The 13,117-nt window shown below is 42.4% G+C and overlaps 1 protein-coding gene across 1 annotated transcript; it reads left to right on the forward strand.

Moving 5' to 3' along the window:
• The first annotated feature begins 5,582 nt into the window (after window positions 1–5,582).
• Window positions 5,583–6,919, forward strand: LOC128111707 (resistin-like alpha). The gene is made up of 3 exons (XM_052739926.1): window positions 5,583–5,715; window positions 6,179–6,259; window positions 6,789–6,919. Exons 1-3 carry the CDS (start codon window positions 5,592–5,594, stop codon window positions 6,917–6,919), a joined length of 336 nt encoding a protein of 111 aa, XP_052595886.1. The 5' UTR covers window positions 5,583–5,591.
• Window positions 6,920–13,117: the final 6,198 nt, after the last annotated feature.

Here is a 13,117-nt window from a genome sequence, read left to right on the forward strand (position 1 = left end):
CTTCACAAAGAGGTCAGGGTCCATGCTCAGATGCAGTGACAATCTCACAAATGGTCTGGATTCTTTCCAGATGTATATATTACAGCCTATCATTTTACTGTGAGAAGAGCAAAGAGGATGAAAGCCCAGAGAATGAGAAAACATAGGCGCTGTCAGAAAGAGACAACTAGGAGCCTTATGTTGTACTTGATGTCAACAGGAAATGCTGAGGTTGCATGCCAGATGTTGCAGCTGGCATCAGTCAGCTTCAATAAGAACTAGTGGTTTAAATTGTTTCTTGATTCTACACTTGAACTCTTAAACTCCAGAGAGGAAGTGCAGCAGGGAACAGCAGAAGTCTTCAAAGCAGAACTAGCTCCTAGATGCTAATCTATGGCACAACACCCAGGTTTGTGCAAGTGAAGGAGATAATGACCATTCTGATTGGTAGAGCAGCTCTAAAGTCTCATGTCCAGCTGAAAGCTCCTTCCCAGGACTTGACATAGAAAAGACAGGATAGTTATAATGGAAATTGCAGAGGACTATGACAATGATCACAATACACATGACAAGTACGATTGGAGGAGATGATCTACAAAAAAATTGAATATTGAACTAGAAGTTGTTGATATTCTTTCACAAATCTTGCATGTTTCTGTTTAGTTTTATAATAAATATCAATTACCTAACAGGAGAGAAGGGAGCCAACATCCATCACTATACATCTGCTTTTGAAACAACTTTGTTAAGGAGAATAAAACCCTTGAAGCTGAGTGTCAATAGCCTCTGTGGCCTCAAGCAGTCTTGCATCCAGAAAAGAAAAATCATTTTATTTTATTTTATTTTGTGTTTTAAAAGTGCAGCATAATTTATATGACCTTATTCTTTTTTTTTTTTTTTTGGTTTTTTGAGACAGGGTTTCTCTGTGTAGCTTTGCGCCTTTCCTGGAACTCGCTTTGGAGACCAGGCTGGCCTCGAACTCACAGAGATCCGCCTGGCTCTGCCTCCCGAGTGCTGGGATTAAAGGCGTGCGCCACCACCGCCCGGCTACCTTATTCTTTTATGGTCAACCTCCTAGTCAAATAGAAGAATTAGAGGATGTACATAAACGTGGCAAATATCATGTCTTTTTCCATTTCTTGTATTTCATTTCGCCTCAGAGAAGTTAGACAGCTTCATGCAAAGGATAATGCAGTGGGAAGGAGAGACTGTGGTTCCAGTACCAGCTCCCAGTCTACAAGATGCTCATCTGTGACCTTAGGTAAGCACAGCGTTCACCTCAGTCTTGGGTTAGTTATCTTTAGAGTGATGGCATCAAAGTAGTTCAGGTCCAAGGACCTTCCAAGCCCTAATGCTCTGATGTGGATGCCAGGATGACATCTGAAAGACAGAGATGCCCTTAGGATACTGTGAGCAGAAGTTAATGCCCATTCTGGTGGGGAGGTTGGAATGTCAGAATGCCAGTAGAATGGTGGAGGGTGAAGACTGGACCCACAAGGCATGGAAGGGAGTAAGGACTCTATTGGGAATTAGACTAGAGGCCATTCTGATAAAGACTAGATGTACCTAGATAGTACTGTATCCAGAAGTTTGGAGTGAGCCTTAATTCAAAGGTTATGCATTAATTTTTTTGAACTTTGAGTCAAGAAAATGCCCCACAGACATTCCACCAATGTGCAGGAATTTACTCAGTTGAGGTTTTCTCTTCCCAAATGACCCTAGCTTTTGTCAAGTTAACAAAAATCTAGATAGCATACAGGCAAAGAAAAACTTGAATAAGGTGGGATATAAAAATCCACTAATATTCTAGGAGTCCCAGTTAAATATTCAGCTCATTTACAATTACAGATATGGATATTGTAGGGTTTAAAAAGTAACTGTCACATATCACATGTGTCTTACAGGATCATAATGCTCCAAAGGATTTAGCATCTCTCTGGTTCTTGTAGCTTATTTGGACTGAGATCTCATTCTCATTCCCTTCGGTACACCTGCATGCATGTATTTTAAAATATATAGAACACTTAGAATTTAGCATCATGCTATCTAGGCAACGAAACCACTTTGTAGAGAGGATGGTCAGGATAGCAAAGCAAGGCCACCATCCTATGATAAATAATGGAACACTGAAGGTAATCTTGAAGTACTCTGAAGGTCCACTGTTGACCATATCCCAAGTAAATGGAAATTGGACTTGATAAACAACAGCTAAAGGAATTAAAATAACAAAAAAAATCACACCTACACATTAGCAAGGTCTAATTGAGCATGGGAAAATCCTATCATTTGTACCTGTTTGGCTTCTTCGTCATGGAGGACCTCCATGGGATGGGACTCCAGTACATTTCCCCAATCCCTATGAGTTTTTTGGAGCTAGCTCAAGCTATTCCTGCCTGGTTACACCCCACCCAGATTCTGGTAGACTCTGCTTGAACTGAAGCTCTGATCTCTCCCCACCTCTTCCCTCCCCTCCTCTCCTCTCCTGTTTCTCCCTTTCTTCCTGTTATCTCTGTCATGGGTTGTTTCAGTGTAAGCCCGAGGCTAGAACAAATTCCACCCTCAACTTACCTTTCTTCAGGAAAGAAATGCACAGGTTACTCTGGATGGGTCATTGCTCAATGTTTAGTGAAACCTGGTGCTCTTTACCTGGACTGTTTTATTCCCATATCCACCCACTGCTGCCCATTGTCCCTGGTGCTTTTGAGACTTGCCATAGATGCACTTGGCTCCAGAATCTCCTGAAGCCCAAGTAATTCGTACATTAATGGCAGACTGGTGAGTTCATGGTTTGATGGGAGGTCTCTAGTCCATGAAGGGCCCTCACCTGCACAAAGTGACTTGGGTGGTCTCCTCCATAACAGTAGTGTCCGTGAAGATCACTTTTACCTTCATAAGTTTTGCTCCTTCTTTTAACCCTTGGTGAAACCCTGGTTAGGCTTGAAAAGCCTTCTCAGAACTCACAAAAAGTGTTCTGTTTTGTTTTTACCAGTTTTTTTTTCTAGGAACCCTGAGAGCTCAAAACAAATCTTGCCACACTTGTTTTTTAGTAACTGTACAGAATTCATCAATTGTTTTTCCCTCTCCTCATCTACTGTGTGTTTTAGCACCTTAAGAATTTAATTTATATTCTGGTCTTGATCATTTAGATCTTCAAAAGCCTCTCCTTACTGAAGAAAAAAATCATGTTTTATCATGGAACTCACCAGTCACTAAAGCTTAATAAAATATCTAAGTCTCTGATTATTTCCCTTAAAAAAATTTCTCCTGAGAACACAGTCCTGGTGAACTAGGAACTAAAGATCACTTTTGTAAAATTAGTTTCTTTATTGTTATTTTTACATCAGGTCATTAATTTGTACTATCTGACTCTTCCCATGGGTTTTACGTTTTTGAATTCCAGAAAAGGCTCTTAGCACAGGTCTAACTTTGACTCTCTTTTTCTTGAATCTTGCCAAGAAATCAACATCTCCATCTCATTTTCTCTTTTATTCAACTAATGTTAAGCAGGCTAGCAGAACATTCCTTTGCATTTATAATTGCTACCTTACAAAGGCAAGTCCTCACTGACTAGCCATCTTGGCATGATACGACTTTTTACTACAAATAGAAATGGTTATGCTACCTCAGACCCAGCTTATGGATACTCTCTTCCCTTACTTTTCACTCTCAGGGACCAAAAAAAATTGTTCTCAATCTTTAACCTTTCTTGGGTCAACTATGTTTTCATATAGAAGGCCCCACTCCTCAAGCAGGCATGTCAATCCATATCATATAGAGGAAGATAGACCCATTTGGATTTCCCCTGCAGACTACCCACCCAGACTCTTTCTCTGGATAGAAGATACAGCCATGATTGTATATCTCATCTCCCAAAGCAAGGCTCATGCAACCCCTGATATAGCAAAAAGGTATATAACCCCATACCATATGAGGAGAGGGAATTATATCAAATTTTCTGCCATGGATGTCTACCCTTTTAGAGATCAGCTTCAGGTGCATGTCTCAGCATCCCAACTCATCTTAGGTTCATGACCATATCCCTAATCATGTATCAAATGAATTGTGTGTACTTTTTTCTCAGAAGAAGACACACATGACTATTCATCCTAAGAGAGAACTGATAATGGATCAACAAAATTAATCTACCCAAGTCCAGCTTGGTGAGTCAGTAAATTACTGGAGGTTTTTTTTTTTTTTATAGGCATCTAGGTGAGGGGTTACTTACAGGAGAAGGGATGAATAAAAAGCAACTGAACTACTGAAAAGCCCATCCAAGCATGGGTGATTTTAGGGAGCAAAGAGCCTTGTGCACACAGATAAGCTCTGGGGAAGCCAGGAGAGTTAAACACACAGCTTACCTCTTCATAGGAATAAGGTACATAGCTGTTCTTCCTGGAATGCTAGGAATGATGCCCTTTTACAACCTGGTGATACTTTGCTGTCTGATGAGACAAGCTCTGCCCTTATCTCCCAGAATTTATGTTTTTACTTATCCAAGATCCTTTCCCCTAAATCTTGAGCATTACTTTTAGACCATAAAACCCACCCCTATGAGTGAGATCACTTGTGTTTTACAACAGCCTAAGTGACTTCTGTGTTATCTTAGGGCCAGGCCAATCCCAACACCCACAAGTGTTATGTTTACCTCAGTCAAGCTCCTTACACCCTAAATCTTAGCACTATCTCTGAATCAATAGTACCCATTCTTGTAAAAGAAGCCAGATGTACTTTGTAAAGAATCACAATGTAAATATGTCTTAAATTGTTGTGTACTTGGGACTGAGTTAATTTTTATCTGACTACTTTTTTCAAAATTGTGCTGTGCTTAAATATGGCTAAAGTAAAATGATCTGGCCAGACTCTAGAAGTCCTGGTCTATCACTGGTTACAAGAAAACCGGGCTGAGCTGTTTCATTCTTGTCTCTTTGTGGATCGTTTTCTCCCTGCCTGCTGTAAAGTCTTCAGGGACTCACCATAGCTGGTGCCCAACGTGGGGCCTGGAGCTCTCTGTACAACTTGCAAGCAGCTAAAAAGGTAAGTGGCTCTTCTCCAGGCAGCTCAGCTGGTCAGTCTCCTTCACCAGCAATTGGTTTGCTGCTCCTATAACACTAGGTAGGGGCATTTGGGAAAAACTTTGAGAACACTCAAGTTTGGGACTTTCCAGCCATGTGCAGTGTGTTTACCACTTGAGACTCAAGAACCTCTCCACAGGTCCTTGAGGGAATGTTTTACTTCAGAGGAAATTGCTAAAAACTACGCCTCAGCTGCCAGAGTTCTTTGAAACTATGGGAAGTATTTATATGGTGGAGGTGGAGGGTTGTGTGTTTCATATATTAAGGGTAGCCAGGCTGATAATCCCACAAGAGTGTAAAAGCATCCTTGGTTGGCCGGCCTTGGAAACCTTTCTAATTTTTGTGAGTGAATCTTCTCTGTGGGAACCCTCTTTGCTTCTCCAAACAGCTAGAACACTTGCAGCGTGGTTGCTTTGTTCTTCCCTCTCTACTTTCCCCAAAGTATAACTGTCTCCTCCTATCCCTGCCAGCTAGCTACTCCAGGGATCAGTGATCTCATCTTCTCCACCTTTTTCTTCCAGGACATTGACTTTCAACAGGATGAAGACTACAACCTGCTCACTTTTCATCATCATCTCCCTTCTTCAACTGATGATTCTAGTGAATACTGAAGAGACCTTGGACTCCATCATGAAGAAGCTCAAGGAAGCTCTCAATCGCCTAGGTAACTGATGGGGTAAGGGAACGCTGAGCTTAGTCAATGTTCACGCCTCCTATTCCTACATTATAATTTCATCTCTATCCTATTCCAAGATCAAACCTCTATTTAATCAATTATAGCCCTAACTCAGGACTTCCTTTATAATCATATCTTTTTCTGAACTCATGGTAAAAAGCTCCATTTTCTTTGATAATCAATAGGCCTAGGAGGGTGGCACCTGTAATTTATGAACACATTTTGAAAAGGCATAATTTAAAGCTTTAAGTTAGTTCATTTTAATTTTTACTGCCATCATATGAGGTAAGCACAACTGTTATTTTGATGTCACATATGAAGACACTAAGTCTTAAAATGTAGTCATTAGCCTACTTGTGAAAACAGGGACTCCTCAAGACAGAGAATGACTGAGAAAGGGAGCTGTAGGAACAAGAGATTATGGCAATACCCCTTATTCTCTTACCTGCAGAGCATCCTCGCCCCACTGCGACTAAGAGTGTCTCCTGCACTACTGTCAAAGCTGCGGGAAAACTGGCTTCCTGTCCATCTGGTGAGTAACTCATAAGGGGAATTTGTGAGTAATTCTCGAAGCTCTCAGAAATCCTCAACCTTGAACACCTGTATCTTCTATTTCATCAGGTCTTTACTGCCATGGGGCTGTGATGTAGTCCCAGGTGCCTAGACATTCCTTCCTGATTTTCATTTCTCTTAAGGATGCTACTGAGGGACTCTGGGTTTGTTCTTGTTACATCTTCCTTTGTGACCACATATGACAGTCTACCTGGACTTCAATTGTGTGGTCATGGATATGGCCCTCTTTTCTTTCCCAATCTATTCCCTTATAGTGGTAGAAGAGGAGCCAGCACACAGGTGAATTTGCCATCAACTGAAAGACAGTAAAACTCCAAGTCTTTTCATTTAAATGATTTTTTTCTTGAAGATAATTCTCAAAAATGATTTACTTTTATGCCCCCACAAAATGTAGCTATATGCATGAGCTTCCTAGGGAGAACAGTTAGGGACTCTCCATCTCTTTTGGTCCAAGGTCTCTGATGTCTTTGTCTCACACAATCATGCAGGGATGATTGCTACTGGATGTTCTTGTGGCTTTGCTTGTGGATCATGGAACGTCCAGAATGAAAACATTTGCCACTGCCTGTGTCCAATCATAGACTGGACTCTTGCCCGCTGTTGCGATCTGAGGAAATGAGGAAGCAGAAAATCCAGTTTTGAAATGACCATTGTAATGAAACAGTGATCCCACCCAGGAAATCTGACTCACTGCTCTTGTGATAAATTCATACTACACAGTAATCCTGCTTCTTAAGTAATAAAGACAGATTTGAACTCATCTATGTTTATGTCTTCAGTGTTATTACTCCTGGCTTATGGTGCCTGATGCCAGAACACTTTCAGGATTTCAATAACTACAACTCACTGTATCTGAGATGGGTGGTCAGGAAAAATATGAAAAGAAAGGTGACAATGAACCCCCCTCACCCAGTTCTCCTTCTCCCCCATTTTAATAAAAAGTGTAAGCTGGGCAGTGGTGGTACATGCCTTTAACCCCAGCACTCGGGGGGCAGAGCCAGGCAGATCTCTGTGAGTTTGAGGCCAGCCTGGGCTACCAAGTGAGTTCCAGGAAAGGCGCAAAGCTACACGGAGAAACCCTGTCTCAAAAAAAAAAAAAAAAAAGTGTAAGTATACTGGATGGCATGAAATGCAGAGAGATGGAGTAGCATGCTTTTATGAGAACTAACATCTGCAACAGTGAGATTTGGAAGACTGCAAAGTGTGGACAGATGGGGAAATTTAAAATAACTATGTTCTAACTTTTCAGCATGTATGGACACTTTCCAATTCAAGTGCCTGTGGTGGCTAAAGGTGACTTCTTTCCCACTCACATGTCTCACATATGTCAAAAGAACAGTAGAGTCCTCACCTGTCACTGACAATTACAATAATGCATTTTACTCGGGCATTAAAAATTTACAGAATTCCAAAGCAAAAAATAATTAAAATATTGATGATAATGTTAAGATAGTAAGCAAGTGATTGGGCATAAAGTATTCTGTAAGTTTGGGGGCTTCCAATTTTGAGGCTTCACAGGAGGATATAATTCATGTGTCAACTTTAGACTATCAAAATAATTTTAAATAATAAATAGTAGTATGATTATTGATACCTTAAAAAGAATTAAAGTAAATTGACTAAAACTACACTAAAAAATCTTCTCTTTCCATCTTTTAAATTATGGCAGTAGATTTCTCAAAGCTAAAAACCATGAAGAAACAACTTTTTATATCTGAAACTCACATAAAATAGCCAGACAGCTAGTGTATACTAGTAATCCAAGTGTGGAAGAGGCACAGATAGGCGGATTCCTTGGACTTACTGCCTAGCCAGAGTAACTGAATTGGCAAGCTTCAGGCAAAGTGAGAGACCAAGGTGGAGAGAACCTGAGGATAAGCCACAAATTGACTTCCGGCTTGCTCACATATGTACAGACACAGACACAGACACACAGACACACACACACACACTGAAGGGAGGATGGAGGAAGGGAAGGAGGGACATTGGAGAGGAGAGAGGGAGAAAGACAGAGACCTATAAGGATTAAGGGCCAGAACGTAGATGTGGAATGAGAATTTTCCTCCAGGGTAAGTTAAGTTCTTGGGGCGGAGCTCCAGATAGAACAGCTTCCCTTGCATGAGATAAGGACACATGAGGTACTTTAAAGTTATTTATGTTTTTTTTTTTTTTTTTTTGGATTTTTGAGACAGGGTTTCTCTGTGTAGCTTTGCGCCTTTCCTGGATCTCGCTCTGTAGACCAGTCTGGCCTCGAACAAGTTATTTATGTTTTATATTGTGATATTAATAATAGTAGGAGACTTTAGAGATAAACAATAAAGAAGAGTGAGAGGTGAATAATGATGTGTTTGTATATCAAGTTGACATGGGTCAATTGTCCTGGTTGGGTTTTTGTCAACTTGACACAAGCTAGAGTTAAACTGAGGAGGAGGTGTGGCTCTCCCTTCGAATGGGGATACCTTACTGCTTAAATGTAACTAATTTAGCTTATTTAACACTGTGCAGGCCCAGCTCTCAGACTAAATTTGCTGTGAGATTAGACTTTCTTACTTGGTTCCCAGCATTTTTTTTTTACCCAGGGTCTGCTCTGTTCCCAATTTCTTGTATTGTACTCCTGGTCAAGTGGCATGCTTGGAACTTGACCTGAAGTAAAAATAAATAAATAAATAAATAAATAAATAAATAAATAAATAAGTATCTTTCCAAATGCTTGGAACTTGACCTGAAGTAAAAATAAATAAATAAATAAATAAATAAATAAATAAATAAATAAATAAATAAATAAATAAGTATCTTTCCAAATGCAAGCATTGCAGTTACCCTCCAGTTTTTCTATCTTTTGAACAACATGTTGCTCAGTCCTCAAATCCCAGGACTAGGCTTCCAGGCCATATTTGACAAAGAAGTCAGGCTCCATGCCACCAAACAGTGACATCCCCCAATGTGATCTGGGCCCAAGAATTTTACAGCTGTGTCTGGCCCTTGTACCTTGTGTGGATTCATCTTCTATGCCTGTTCATTTATGGGTACATGAACGGTTTTAGATTTTATTTAATCTGAAAAACACTCAGAGATTAGCATCATGCTATAGAGGGTTGTCACCAAGACACAGCAAGGACCCAGGACACCACCCTACCTGTGGGAGCCCGTTCTCGGGTTCCTCGTGGCTTTACCCAGCAGGTCCTCATAGAGGATGATTAGACCACGGGCCTGAGTGCAGGTGTCTGAGATGGTCTGCACTTGGCTGTGCTGGGGGAGGAGGTCTTTTGCTCCACCCCTTGGCGTCTCTATAAAAACCCTGGGGCAGAGACAGTCGGGGTACGTTGGAATAGGTTCCAGGCCCTCTCGAGGCTATCCTTTATTTTCTATCTGTTTATCTCCACAATATTCTCCGCAATAAATCCTTCTATCTAATATTTCCTGCTACTCGCACTCAAGAAAACTCTGGGGAACTGTGGGGGTGGTTGGGTAAACGCCCCACACCTACCCCAAAGAATGTGACTGTCAAGGTAAATTTTGGGGACTATGAATGTCCACTTTTGACCATTCCAAGTAAATGCAAACAGTTCCTGATGCCCAGTAGCTAAGGAGAAGCTGAAAAATGCATTAGCAAGATCTAGTACAGCCTGAAAAGATCCCACTACTTAATACAATTGTTTGGCTTACTTATACTGAGGCAACTCGGTGAGACCTACAAGCATTTCCCCATCCCCAAAGCCTGGGTAGGGACATTTCAAATTAGCCCAGGGGCAAGTGGGAACAGAACCCCACATGCCTGACTGTACCACACCCAGGGTCTGGTGGACTTCTGGTCTGACTTACAGCTCAGCCCATTTCCACTGTCTGTCCCTTGGGCAAGCCTGGCTCCGTGAGAGCCCCTGGTTAGCACACCTTTTTGTACGGTTTTCTCTAGGGGGATTATTGCCCACCTAGGACAAGGCTGGTTTGTTTGACTTGGACTGTTTTATCCCCAGATCCATCCACCTATTACCCCTAGCACTCTGGGGAAAAGAGGGAGAGAGAGGAAGAAAGAGAAGGGGGGAGAGAGGGAAAGCAGAGATGTGCACACCACATGGTGGGGAAGAGAGGAAGGAGAAGAGGAAAAAGAAGGGAGGGTTTTTCCTTAAAAGAGGATTTACATCAGGACTCAGGGCAGGTCCCCAAGGGGTGGGCCAGAATGCCAACACTTTCCTCATCTCCTCCTGAGTGTTTCAGCATGTTTATAAACTCACTCTGTTTGCTGGTCTAGACTTATGTAGGTCTGCTAAAGACTTTACAATTTCTCATGGATCATCCCACCAAGGGACTTTTAAAAAGCCACTAATGCTCTATATTAGTCTTGTGGATCCTGACTAATCTAGATCTTTGAGTTAAGTGTTTTTTAACACCCAGTGAACATAGTCCTATCTTACCTGGTGAACTAGGCATTGGCCATCAGTTCCGTAATCCTTGGTTTCTTTGTTGGTTTGCTCTTTTCATGGCATTTGCTTTTCTTTACTGTCTGCCTCTTCCTATGGATTTCAAGTGTCTCAAACCTAACTTGTATTCTGTTTCTCTTCCATCCTGCCGGCTGTCAGAAGGGGCCAAGCCTGTTTCTCCATGTCATTCCCTCTTTTCTCAAATTTACCCCCAAACCAGAGGCTAATGCAGAGCATAATAGCCACCTATTCCTTTCCCTCTGGAATTTCTCCCTTACACAAGAAAATTCCCACTGGCTAGCCATCTTGACACTAGAGGCTCATTTTACTACGACACATAGCAGTGGTTTCACAACCACACGACAGCCTGTCAATCCTCTCCCCTTCCTTGTTGCTCTCAAGGACCATGAAATTTGCTCTATATCTTTAGCCTGTCTCATAGCACCTCTAAACACACACAACAGACCCCACTTATCCAGCAGGCATGTTACTCCATAATCCTTAGAGGAAAACAGCCCCACTTGGATTTCTCCCACAGACTCCTCACCCAGACATTCCCTGGGATACACAACTCAGCCTTGATTGCATGTTTGATCACCCAAAGTAAAACCTCTTACTCCTGTTGATGTAGTAACGAAAGGACCGAGCAGACACCATAACAGGCTGTTCAATCTTCTCTCAGTAATCAGGCTTCAAATTCACCTTCCTGAGACTGAGAAAGCAGTTTCTGAGAGGGCCATGAACAAAAGACAATTAATCACTGATGTCCCTCTACCAGCAGGGACAGGGAGATAGGACACACCAAGCCTGGGCCACTGAGCCAGCTCCCATAGTCTGTATGAGCTAGGTCAGCCAGCCCCCATAGTCTGTATGTGCTAGGCCAGCCAGCCTCCATAGCAGCTCAAGGACAGGGCCTAGGACTTTCCAGGCTTGCCAAAAAATGGATAACTGTAACCCCCAACTAACCCTAGCCAATTAAAAGTTACATACATGATTGCCACCTGCATAAACCAATCCTGGGTCTATTCCTACGTAGTCTGGAGACCCCAAGACACCCCCTTGCTTTACTCCCTATAAATACCCTGCCCTTTTGCTACTTGGAGTCTCTCCTGATCTGCTGCTGCATCAGACTGATGGAGAGGACTGGGGTAACTCTCAACAGTAAAAAGACTCTTTGCTTTTGCATTGGATTTGGTCTCTTGAAGGTCTTTGGGGGACTCTAGGTACAATATTTTGGAGGGTCCACTGAGATTCCTCAAACCCACTGTGAGAGCAAGACAAACTCTATTTTAAAGAAAATTCCATTTCAAACAGCACTTGGCCAGGAGCTGAACTTACTTCCAGTAAAAAATCTCAAACAGCTCCAAGGAAAACAGCTAGGGCCCAGGTCAAGGTACCCCACCAGGATGGGATGGCCAATGAGTAATTTAGATAAACAACATCTGTTGGCCCCAAATGTCCTTGGACAACATCAGCAGGCTCCAAATGTCCTTCTGATAACCCTTGTAGTTAAAAATTCCTCTGGACCCCAACCTTTGGATTCAAAGGTTACATACCCTCACCCAAGCCTATGACCCAAAGGCTTGTACCACCCTGCCTGTGGTTTTTCCCTTTAAAAACCCTTCACTCTGAGAGCTCAGGGCTGTCCTCCTCCTCCACCTGCTGTGTCAGACTGCTGGAATATGGAACAAGCCTGGGTTTGTAATCAATAAAACCCTGTGTGTTTGCATCGGGTGTTGGCTCTGTGGTGGTCTTGCTCTGAGGTCTCATGACGTGGGCACAACTCCAGCACAACCACCATCCTTTGAGTCTTATGGCACCTAATATCAAGTAACTTTTGGATTTTCCCTAGAAAGGTTTTGGGCTTCTGGTTTCTGTTTCTGGCCATTTGTGGCAGTGGGAGCTCTGTCGGTGAAGCCCACATAAGATCTATGGTGGACATACGGCTGATTGCTGGTTGGGGTTTCTGGAGATGTCCAAGGGGTCTTCTGGTGGGTCAGGAGATCCTTCTGTTGTGGATTGGATTCCCTTGTTCCTCTGGAGAGGCTGAGCAGGTCTCAACAGCAAACTGATGTCTTGGTCTTGGTCTGTGTTCTGACTGTTACTATGTTACTGTGCTGTTCCATATGTTTAAGGGGACTAGGTCCCCCTGACTGAACTGAGTTAAGCAGGTAGCTCCTGCCAGGTTGGGCTTGGGTACTGCAAGAGAAGCCATCTGTTAGATAGGGCTCACTAACTGAGAGTGAGGACGTGTACTCAGTGCTAGTGTAATGGTACTTATGTCTAAGTTTTGTTACTTCTTTCTGTCTCCTAACCTCCCTCGTTTGCCTGGAAGAGAAGGACAGAGAGGCATAGCATGGTCACTTCCCTCTGTAGCTCTCTTGCTATCAGGCCTGCAG

This window comes from Peromyscus californicus, unplaced genomic scaffold (genome assembly GCF_007827085.1).
Source record: "Peromyscus californicus insignis strain IS unplaced genomic scaffold, ASM782708v3 Scaffold_16__1_contigs__length_79575227, whole genome shotgun sequence".
In the NCBI taxonomy this organism is placed as follows: Eukaryota; Metazoa; Chordata; class Mammalia; order Rodentia; family Cricetidae; genus Peromyscus; species Peromyscus californicus.